At 36.1% G+C, this 12258-nt stretch overlaps 1 protein-coding gene across 4 annotated transcripts in view; it reads right to left on the bottom strand.

Moving 5' to 3' along the window:
* The window catches only part of USP3 (ubiquitin specific peptidase 3), a 108829-nt gene that overhangs the window by 30367 nt on the left and 66204 nt on the right, over positions 1-12258 (bottom strand). For 2 of the 4 annotated variants that reach the window (XM_031031538.2, XM_081829558.1), the window contains exons 9-12: positions 7471-7617; positions 6783-6827; positions 4012-4118; positions 3767-3847 (exon numbers count right to left, since the gene is read on the bottom strand). In XM_031031538.2, the coding sequence (XP_030887398.1) occupies positions 3767-3847; positions 4012-4118; positions 6783-6827; positions 7471-7617 (380 nt within the window). The remainder of the gene's footprint in view (positions 1-3766; positions 3848-4011; positions 4119-6782; positions 6828-7470; positions 7618-12258) is intronic. The other 2 variants (XM_006736614.3, XM_081829557.1) reach the window with 1 other exon arrangement.

Here is a 12258-nt window from a genome sequence, read left to right as displayed (position 1 = left end):
AGCAGAAGTTCTGACAGCAAGTATCTGGCTTGGCTTCTGGCCTCAAAAGACTGTTAAAACTTCAATCTTGAAAAAGGTCCAGCAGGTTTTAAAGAATCTACCTAATCAACTGCTATTCTTGCCACACTCATGTAAATGATCAGGCCAAGTTTTTTTGAAACGACTTATTTTGCAAACAAATTAGTATTCATTTGGCTATCTATAAAGGGTGATTATAGAGAAAATAGGTTTCAGTAACATCTGAGTAAATATTAAACTGTAATACTGTTCATTAGAAACTGGACTAGATCTTGATTTCTTCTAATTTCCTCCAGTGCTTGATTACAATTCTCCAAAGTAACGTTTTTTATTTTTCTTCCAAGCTTCTACGTTGGATTTATCCGAGAACTAAGAAGCCCTACAAACTTAACTTATGTAAACTTCCGAGAAATCACCACAACAGCTCTCATATAGGCAATCTTCATGCCTGTTGCTCTGTGGGCCACTCAAAACGATCACCGGAGACATTTGAACTACAAACCAGGAAAATCCGTCAGACTGCCACTGCGCACTAAAGATGGTTCAAGCTTAACATCTAAAAATCTTCTTGACTAACCTCAAAATTCAGAAATTGGTTTATAATTTGATCCAATCAGTAACCAGTGTTTTTGTTTCCACAGAAATGCCTCTTATTTAATACCTGATTGCTTGAACCTTAGGCCTAACTTGCATCACTGCCTCCCGAAATGAGTCTGAACTGACCTATTGCCAGGACTGGTTCAATAAGACCAAACAAGGGGCTAGCTCAATTTTAATGTGTGAAATTTCAGGGAAGTTTTGGAGGAGGAAACTGCAGGGGCCCAGGGCAGGACACCCCAAATGGGCCACTTTGGCATGAACATTATTTTGAGTTAAAAGCAAACAAAACCCAGCAAATTCAGGCTTCCCCCTCAACGGCCTAAATTTACATTGGAAGGGGGAGAGCCTGTACCAAGAAGTGACTGTTAAGAGATTCCGCTTTACCAAAGCAACTTACCTACCTAAGAGGACAAACTTTATTCTCCAAACATTTCCTCTCACTTTCTCCCCTTTGTATCCTCAGACTCCTACCCCTTCTCTTTAGCTCATAGAAGCCTCATGTTGCTGGTCTTCAGAATTTCATGTCTGTGTGGGTTCCCCATACATACGAAATTAAATCTGATACTCTCCTCATCTGCCTCATGTCAACTTGGTTCTTAGTCCAGCTAGAAGGACTTCGACGGCCAGAGAAAATTCTTCTTTCCTGATATAGCAGTCCTATATGGTTGGAAGAAATCCTACTTGATCTGTTATTTTACTACAGTATTAGCTAATTTTATATGAGATTCTTTGGTCTAGAATAATATCTTTCCTTTTTTATGGTATCTTTGTCAGCTTTAGGATTATCTTAGCCTCTCCTAATATGCATGTTTTTAGTTAAATAATTTCAAATTCCAGGGATCTTTCTCACCATCATCACTCCTTTCTAAATGAAAACAAAGCTTGTCAATTAACATTCCAAAAAGCACACAAGTAATCCTTGCATTAAAGCAGGTAAAAGCATGTAAAATGTAATCAATTATGACTCTGTTTAATAAAGAAATACATATATCAATTAAAATTCATCACACTCTGGATGTCCAAAAAAAGTAGTACCCTTAATTGATAATAGTGGTAAACAGAAAGAATGACTCTACCATCTAGTTTTTTAAGCCAACAGTAAGCTCTTTAACAACATAAAAATCAAGTCTGAAAATTCAAAGGAAAGCCCTCTGAGAATGCAGGAAACCTGTTTCCAGCCAAGCCCGAAACCCCTCAGGATGGTCTGGGCCCCCTGAAGCTAAATCCCAATCACATCAACTTTCAGTGAGTCTATGCCAAGAAAAATACGACTTGGGAAGCAAGGCAAATGCCATTTGCCACTTGTTTGTGGTACCAACCAACCACTTAAGCTATGTCATACAATCTCCTCCTGGACAGTCTCAAGAAAGTAAGGTCTCTCAATATTAAAGCATTCTGGGATAGGTAGTAAGTGAAATGCTACAGGGGACAATAAGAACCATGTTATATGACCAATGCAGAATGGGGGGGACACAGTGCAGAAGGAAGAAAGAAGCCTGAAGAAACCAATGGCTCTGGGTCTTCCAAAGAACATCTCCACTTAATTTTATTTAGGAAATATTGTTCAAATACATATCCACACATTTATGTTAAGGAATGTTTGAAAAAATTATAAAATGAAGCCATATCCAGGTCAGATTATAGAGTTTGAGGCTAATTCCTTTAATAATCTCTCACTGCTTTCCTCTCTAAATGACCAAATGTTTGTTTTATGATTAGGTTAGCTTGTACTCTCATGTCATCAATATAAAGAGAAAATAATCTCACATTTAATACCAAGTATACTGTGATATTTTCAAAACCTGTATTTCAACACCATCTATTTTAGAGGGAAGAGGAATGGATGGGGCTTCCTTAAATTTCTCCTGTACTCCTGTTCAAAAGAGACCATCAACACTGTTGCAAAGGTGGGGAACAACTGAAAATATCTACAAAATGTTTTCATATATGGAGTTATTTTCCTGTCTTACAGTAGTCCAGTGTATTTGACAGTCACCCCGAGGGATTTCAAGAAACTATCTGAGGAATGGGGCTACAAGCAAGACCTCTGCTACTCCTCTTTTAACAAGCCCAATGCTGCCCAGTGCACCTGTGACACAGAATTCTGCCTGTCCCAACCCCAACAGTTATATTTTTACTAGAATTTTTTTTTTCCGAGAACAAGTGAGCAGCAGAATAATTTGATTCTAGAGCAGTACTGCCCAATAGAACTTTCTGCAATAATGGAGATGTTCTGCATCTGTGCTGTCCAGTACAGTAGCCACTAGTCACATGTGGTTACTGATCACCTAAAATATGGTTAGTGAAACTAAGCAACTGCATTTTTAATTTTAATTTACATTTTACCAACCATCTGTGACTTCACCACAGTGGACAGTGCAGTTTTGGACCAATTAGAATCTCCTATAGGAAAAGATTGTGTGTGTGTATATATACATATACAAATCCTTACAACAAAATTCTCTAGAACAGTTGAAGAAAAAATTACTTTTAGTCAACAGACAAATCAGGGTAGAAATTATGTTATTTGCCTTCAGTGTAGAGTTACTTAATGATAGAACACACACTAGGCCCTCTTTTTCCTATCCTAGTTTCTTCTTATGACCAACAAGAACGATTAGTCACTTTAGTGACTGGTCAAAGATCGGTCTTTTTGCCTTGACAAAGGCAGTTAACACTAATCCAGGAAAAAATCTGTTCCAAATCTCACAGTTTTCAATTAAAAGCAGAGCCTCAGGCTTAACCAATAGATGTATCATCAACAGATTTCTAAAATTATTAATCATAGCAAAGAATAACACCATAACTTATTAAACTTAGCTAAGTATTCTTTCCTCCCATGGATACTAGTAGGACATCCACAGAATAAGTTCTATTTCATTAAGTCAGAAGCAGTTTGTTACAGACACTCGATTTTAAAATGAGTATTAAAGAAAAAGGTGAGAAATATCTTATGCTTGCCTTAATATCTCTGGCACCAATTTTTTTTTCTTTCTTTCTGAGAGGAAGAGACATTCAGGTTTGACTCTGTTAAATAGTAATGCAAATTCATTCAAACAGTTAACAACATAGCACAGATGGATGGAGTTTGAGTCTATTCAGCTATTTCAGAGGGAATAAGAATTCTACAACATTAAAGTATCTTTACCTCGTAATGAACAAACAGGTCCATTTTCTTGATTCTTAGAGCGCTTATTTCTGAACTGACTTGGAATATCTAATGAAAGGTCTTAAAAGGAAATAGGAAAATAGCTGTTAAAGGCATATGTGACACTTAGAAAAGAATTTCAAAAATTGATGTATTCTTACAATTATCTCATACTGTCTTAAATTTTCAAAGGAAATATTAAAATTTTAATACAATATCATATCACCACATGCCAAATGTCTTACCTAGGAATGGATCAAACTTTCTAGATTCTGTCCCACATATGAGGCAGTTAACCTCATTTTGGAGAATACCTCCGAATATAGCTGTGACAACCGTAGATGCTCCATTTCTAAAGAAAATCACCACACAGGAAAATATATCAGTAAAAAACTAAAATAAATATGTATAAAAGCTGCTATACTTCTTTGGGGGGAATATGTATATCATTTATTTAATTAATTTTATTTAAATTATGAAATAATACAAAAACTTTAAAGCTATATAGAGGTATACTAGATAAAAGGTTTAAGCCACTGGCCTCTCCACAGCCCCACTTTCAAGCCCCCTAATTTCTCCAAGAGCCACTAACACTGACTGGACATTTGCCATTACTAACAAACAGATGACATACATGCCTATACTCAGGGCAAGGGGACCCCTTTCCTCACAAAAGAGAAACCACCTTATAAATTTTTGCAAGGCCTCTCATAGGGAATGCTCTCAATTACTTTACTTTGAATAACCTCGCTCAGAGATAGTTTTAGACTTTTTAGATGGTCAGCTGTCAGATTGGGGAAAAAGAGGTAAAGAAATTTAATACGTATTTAGTAATTACTGGTGGAGGCATGACTTCACAGTTGGAAGTGCTAGATGTTACTATCAACAAGGCTTTTAGGCTCACTTAAAACAATATTGTAAATAATTTCCTTGTTGAGATCAGGAATATACCACTTTAAGAACGATACAAAACCAACTGCCCTAATGTGACTAGCTTCTCTGTGCCTCAGCTTCACCAGATGTTCAGCAGGAATAGTATCTAACCTACCGCAGAGGCCTGGTGTGAAGATGAAATGGGGTGTATCTGTACAGTGCTCAGACAGATGTTTCCCAAAAAGAAAGCCCTTAAATTGTTTCAAGGCTCTTTTATTAGTGTAATAATTAGGACCGCACCTGCCTTCTGCTTTTTTTTTAAAGTATATATCTTGAACATGTACCTCACCCTTTTTGACAGCAGATTGGCATGCCATAGTATGAACACAGATTGGACGCAAGAACCACCAAGAAAGTATACCATGAAAGCATGATTAGCAAACGCTTACAACAGCACTTAACTCTGTGCCGAACTCCATTCAAAGTACTTTCCATGTATTAAATCAGTTAATCCTCAGAACAAAGCTATGAAGCAGATACCATTATCCCCATTTTACAGACCAGGAAGCTGAGTTCCAGCTTGGTCCAGAGTCACACAGCTCTTAACACTATGCTCCTTTTCTTAATTTAGCCATATAATATTATGGTTTTCCAGGTTGTTTCAGTTGTTTGCTATCATTAATAGTACTACAGCAAACATATGTTAACCTTTGTGCACTTATGTATGCAGTTACTTAAGTCAGTAAATGCTCTTTTTTTGCTTATAGCAATCTGAGGTGGTTTCTCTCACTTGCAAACAATCATACTCCTAATACACTGAACTGTACTTTTGAGTTTCTCCAAATTAAACCCACTGCCACGATGAGATCGACAAAAGCTACTCAAGCAATTATATTATTTTAAAAGTCTGCTTCCTTTTCCATGAAAGGGCTTCCATTCTTTACTGGCAAAAGAAATATACTGCAGCTTCATCTTTTTTTTTAAAAAGCTGTTCATAAGATACACAGCTTTAGTAAATTAAAAAGGGAAGATGCATTGGAACTATCTGATGTAACAGCTATTTCAGGGTTCAGGTTTAAGAACTATGTCATAAACAAAGGGCACACCAAATAAACTACTGGAATCAAGGGACTATGATCCTCTCATATTGATGTTCACATACAATACTGCCCTTAATTAAAATGGAAACTGCTTTAGTAAAAAGCAGTACATTTAGACTCAATGTAGTTCTTCCTTTATAATTTCTTCCTCTGAGAAAAGGATACTCATCTAGTCTTGGCTATCTGATGTGTATGGCATTAAGTTAGGTATACAATGACTGAAAACAAGATCCATAAATGATTTCAAAATTGATTTCCCCTTTATTATAACTGTATACCAAGAGTGTTTAAATATTACTTGGACAGACTCTTACACTGCTAGGGTCTTTTATATTAGCAGTAATGATTTTCTATGTACTAAAAAGAACAGATCTGTCATTTATTTCTACCATCCCCACCTTCAGTAGCGTTGGATGTGTTTACACAAGTAAACACAGATATTGCATAGGAGGCCTTTTTTGTAGTTTTAGCAAATATGATAATTTTTTTCTTTCTGTTCCTATCTAACTAATGGAACCTAAAATTACCACTCTTTAAACTATCATGAAAAGATATGGGTTAATATGGAAAACTCATTAGTTACTAGAGTTTTCCATATCATCCTAGGACTATTACACAATGTGACTCCATGACGGTGCCTTGGGCATCAAATAAAATAATAAAGACATATACCCTCTTACTTCACACAGACTACCCTTGATAGAGCCCAGTTCAATATTCTTAGTGTATGAAAGGCCATCATAAAATACAAAGCAGAATTTTTCACTTAATATAATACTTTAACTTGGTGCTAGCAGCAAGAATAATTCTACCAGGTCACAGATCCCTCCCCTTCTGTACTGGATTCTGACTGGAACCATAGTTATCAGGACCTAGAGAGCCAAACGTTTTGAAAAGTATAGCAATTCAAACGGTTGCCCTTCTCTGATACGGCCAGATGAGCGATGAGGCTGCTCTGTCATTAAAAGGACCCTAACTTAACACTACATCAGATTTGTGAACTGCAAGGCAATACAATATGGTGATCCCTATACATTACTTACTCTTTTCTTTCTCTCTTTGGGGAGTTTGTCTTGTAAATCCCTTTCCTGCACAGGTCAAAACAAAACTTTTCAAAAAATTTGAACAAAAGGAGACTACAATTAAAATCAGACTGAAATAACAGTAAGTCATCCCTACCTCAAGCAAAATAAGCTTTCTAATCTCAATGTATATTTTGGGGTATTAGTACCTAGGAAAGCAATCTAAAAGGTTTGATTTGTTCATATTGAGAGGCAAGAAAAATTCTGAGAACTTACAAATGCTTCAATTTAATTAAAGAACAAATATATTTTAGGAAAATTCACATTCAAAATATTTTTAAGACTGTTTCTAGTGAATAAATAGAATTATTTTAGTATAGAAAATTAAGTCTCCCAAATATTATTTCATACATTTGGCAGGGAATTTTCAAGTGCTAAACTGTACAAAATATTTTCTGTTGTTCCTCAACTTTTAAAATAGTCTATACCAAAAACAATTAGGACTATACCAAGAGGCAAGTACAAGATGCCTCTGGTATGGAAGCAGGAGGCCTGTGCTAGTCCACTTAGGTATAAAATTCAAGTACACAAAAGTTTCAGCAAAAGTCCAGGAAAACTCTCCACCTTCCATTATAAATCTAATAAACAATAATACCAACAGAAATGTCTGAGGTCCTCCTAAAAAAAAGAGAAGGAAACTACATCTTACATGCAACATTTGTTACTTGCAGATAGAGTAGAATTCTCCTGTAGAATTGCTGAGCGGGAAACACCATTGAAACCGCCCTGGAGTTCCAAGTGCAGGTGGTCCAAAAGGTAGCGCATAAATTCATGGGCATCCTGTTGCTGATAACCCCTTAAAGCAAAAAGAAGCAGGTCGTCACTGGGAAGGCTCCACATGCCCAGCCAAACATGCAGGAAGGCAAAGTGCTACGAAGGGCTGCGGCCCTGCACTCAGCACAGTGAGGCTCCCCGACCATTCATCCCCACTTGTGCCAGGTTTTACTTCTCTTCAAGAAAAATTTCTCTTCAAAGAAAATTTCTCAAATTTCTCTACAAGGAAAAATTCTACTAAAACAAATCTGAAAACACAGAATATTAGAGCTAATCAGAGGTGTAGTGATCTCAACTGACCTCACTTGAGAGATGAAGAAAATTGAGGGGCAGGAGAAGGGGTGCGTGTCATGCCTAAGTCCTACAACAAGAGAGTAACAGAGGTGGGATGGACTCTGGTTTTCCCACTATCCCACATGGCCTCTCCAAAAGATGCTCAAATGTTAAAATGTCACATCTTGCCCTCAGCAGAAACCTTGGTCTTATAAACCACCCTTATAAGAGATAAGGAATTAGGGGCGCCTGGGTGGCTCAGTCGGTTAAACAGCTGCCTTCGGCTCAGGTCATGATCCCAGGGTCCTGGGATCGAGTCCCGCATTGGGCTCCCTGCTCTGCGGGGAGCCTGCTTCTCCCTCTCCCTCTGCCTGCCACTCTGCCTACTTGTGTTCTCTCTCTCTCTCTCTGTCAAATAAATAAATAAAATCTTTAAAAAAAAAAAAAGAGATAAGGAATTTAAAACCAGTTTTTTAGACTGAAAGATACTAATTTAACACTGGCTGAAAGGACGAAAAACTTTCTAAAGAGTCTATACTCGGATCTTAATCTCTGATTCAAAAGACATTTTTCATATAAATACTTTAAAAAATGCACTGACTCATATACAATTATGCTCTAGCCTAAAACTTGAATATAAGCAACAACATATTCTTAGGTTATTTTTCTTTTTTTTTTTTTTTTTTAAGATTTTATTTATTTATTTGACAGAGAGATACACAGCGAGAGAGGGAACACAAGCAGGGGGAGTGGGAGAGGGAGAAGCAGGCTCCCCGCAGAGCAGGGAGCCCAATGTGGGACTCGATCCCAGGACCCTGGGATCATGACCTGAGCCGAAGGCAGTCGCTCAACCGACTGAGCCACCCAGGCGCCCACTTAGGTTATTTCTTATACTACATTCAGACAGGAAAGGATATGGAATTTTTTTTTTTTTTTTGAGAGAGCAAGCACCAAGGAAGGAAGGGAGGAGGAGGATAGGGAGAGAGAGAGAGACTCTTAAACAGGCCCCATACCCAGTGAAGAGCCCGACTGGGGGCTCGATCTCAAGATCCTGAGACCATGACCTAAGCTGCAATCAAGAGTCAGACGCTTAACTGACTAAGCCACCCAGGCGCCCCTATATGGAATTCTTATAATAATACAGACCATGACAAGTGAAGGCTGACAAAAAATGAAACTGGCACACTTAAAGGTTATAGAGGTTTATGTAGATAAAATAAATCAAGCAATGATATACACGTAAAGTACTTGATAAAACTCTAGATAGAAAAGATTTCTGCCTACATTCTGCCAAAATGGAAGGTTCCCTTTATCTTTTAAATCACAAGTTTTTCTGGCTTGGTCTTGAGTCAAAACTTCCACCACTCTTCCAGGCAATGGTTCCATGGATGTCTTTCAACCAGAGTTTCCCTCAATATACATTTCTCCCCTTTCCCTAAGATTTCTCGTGGAAATCATAAATTATGAAAACCATCCACCTAACCAATGGAACTTAAGTCAGAAGTCACTTTAGCATTTCACTGTAACTTTTTCTGAACTACTTAACAACTGAGTCTCAATATATGTTCAAGTAGTTCTTCTAAGACTCCTATAAAAAAAAAATGTTAAAATTCAGTCTAAAGTTTTCAAAGTTGTTAGATCCTTTACATATCTACAGAGGTGCTTTAAACTTTTTCATCACAATATCCATTTTTTTTATGACTCAAAGGTAAGAGGTTTCTTAGGTCATATCTGAAATTCTATCACATATAAAAATAGTTTTATTTTCTCACCAAAATAAACTAGTATCTAATCATTTTTCTAAAATGGATCATGAAACCAGTACTTTGTAGTTATGTTGATTTGCACTTTCAGCAAATACATATCCATCCCTTTTTAAAAAACAATCTGCCTAATGTACATTCATGAATGTTTCCAACCACACCATGACTCTTTTGATTCTCTTTTCTTATATCAAAACATATTATTTTCTATTGTTTCCTTTACCATTAGAAATATATATATATATATTTTACCTACATGAAATCATGGAACACTCAGCTGTTTTATAAAGGTATGCTTCAATTTGTGGTCTTTACCAAAAAAACACGAAGTCAGCTTCTTCTAAGACTAGGAAATTTTTCTGATTCTGACTAAACAGACATTCACAACCCTATTTTTAAACAAATAATAGCTTCACTGACTTACCTGAAAATCTTAAAAAAATACTATTTAGTAAGTTAAATTAAACAAACTTCAGTTATCTTTTCAATTATTTCCCAATTATGCAATCTGGAGCCTCAAAATTTTGTTGGTAGTCAACTTAGGTCTCTCTTCCTTGGTAATCGTGTAAAAGGAACACTCCTCACATTTAGGTTCAATGTTTATGTTTTGTATACAAATTATCTCAGTGATACCACCCAAACAAGTGCTGGTAAAACAGTGAGGAAATGGATTTATAAAGAACCAACTGGTATCTCTGTGACAGACTGGAATTAAGACAGAAAAGAAGACAGGAAAATAACAGTGGCTCCAATTTTAATACTGTTTCTTAATTTGTTTGTAACCTTAGGTAAAGATTACCTCCTTCTTAATGCTTACAGAAACTCTGTGTCATAAAGATGCTGTGAGAAATAATGGTTGGAGAGCACATGGCAAATATAAAAGTCCAAAAGATCATGAAGAACCCCTTCTGAACGAGGGGCCAAGAAAGAGGGACGTTGCTGAAACACAGAATGTAGAAATACAGGGGCAACCGTTTCTTCACAACTTTTGGCACAAGGAGACAAGCTGTATTTACCCAAATCTTACAAAGAAATGTCCCAATGGAGAATGATGAAAAAATATGTTACTTTGTTAAGTGTGAAAAGCAGACAATCCAAATACTGAATCAGATACCCCAGAATGCAGGCACATACAAATACTTGTATGATGCCAACACACCTAACTGGGACATACACCTGTGCATTACTGACTGTTCTCTGCATTCTGGCAGTACCAGCACATAATGTATAAGATGGAAAGACCAATCAGGAACAGGATATGCCTATCAAATTTTATCATTCTAGAACAAACTTCTAAAATACCTAGGACACACTATAATTTTAGGCTCTGTTCTTATTTTTAGGGTATCTTTTAAGAAAAAAATCTTTAACATTCATAAAAGAATTCTATATTGTTGTTTTGTCCAAATTGTGTATAATACCAAAGTCAATTAAATTTAGCTATTCCTCTCCATTTTGTGGCATCAACCACAGCTGAGTTTCTCCAAGACAAAAACACCAGAAAATGAAAATGACAAAAATAACTGTTTTTGTTTACGAACACACAAAAAACATACAACTGCAAAATTCTTAGACAGAAGAACTAATATTATAAATTTAATTATAAATTATTATAATTCCCAATTATATAATCCAGAGCTTCAAAATTTCACTTACTTATAAAATATCATCAGTATACCTAGAAAGATTATTAAGATATCACATGCAGAGACCCATTTGTTGTCCACAAAGATCTTTTATATTTTCTACAAAGCCAAGTAGAATAGCTAGTAGAAATAAGAAGGTTTTAGGAATTTATTCACCTATCATTTTTAAACATTAATTACAATAAGAACTGATAAAAACAAAACTAAACGCCTTGGGAAGTTAAGGCAAATATATTAAATAAGTTTATGTGAAAGTAGAAATAGCGCATAAATGATATGAGAAGCAAGGGAATAAATACCGTGACCCAATTTGAATTATCAAGAGATTTTCCTAGAGAGTTAGCATTAAGCGGGACCTTAAAGTTAAAGACGGAGACAGAGGTCAAGACAAATCCCATAGGACAAACATGACAAAGATACAGAGACAAAAAGACAAAATCATGTTAAGGAAAGCAAAGAGTAAAAAAAAAGTCTAGCAGAAAAGACTATCAAAATTAAAAGCAAGTATCTTTTTTTTTTTTTTTAAAGTAATCTCTATGTCCAATGTGGGGCTCAAACTCATGACCCTGAAATCAAGAGTCTCATGCTCTACCAACTGATCCAACCAGGCACCCCCAAGCAAATATGTTTTGATCCAGCAAGTGCTCTCTGAGAGCCTTGCATATGCATGTATAAGACTATCCACTGCAGCACTGTCTGGAACAGCAAAAGGTAAGAAACAACCTAGATAACCACTGACAGGGGACTATACATAAATTATGATACAATCATAAAGCATAACATTATGCTGCCATAAAATGAAAGTTATTTAGATACTAGTACAAATTACCTCAAAGTAGGAAAAAAAGTATGTTACCATTTATGTTAAAATTATACACACACACACACACACACACAGAATATCAACAAAAGGATAAACAAAAATCTAGTAAATATGGCTGCTTCTAGAAAGCAAAATGAAGGGCTAGGAAATAAAGTAAA

The sequence above is a fragment of the Leptonychotes weddellii genome, chromosome 9 (genome assembly GCF_054177405.1).
Source record: "Leptonychotes weddellii isolate Sample4059 chromosome 9, ASM5417740v2, whole genome shotgun sequence".
Classification (NCBI taxonomy): domain Eukaryota; kingdom Metazoa; phylum Chordata; class Mammalia; order Carnivora; family Phocidae; genus Leptonychotes; species Leptonychotes weddellii.
The sequence above is the reverse complement of the archived record's forward strand: the minus strand, read 5'-3'. Positions and strand labels throughout refer to the sequence as shown.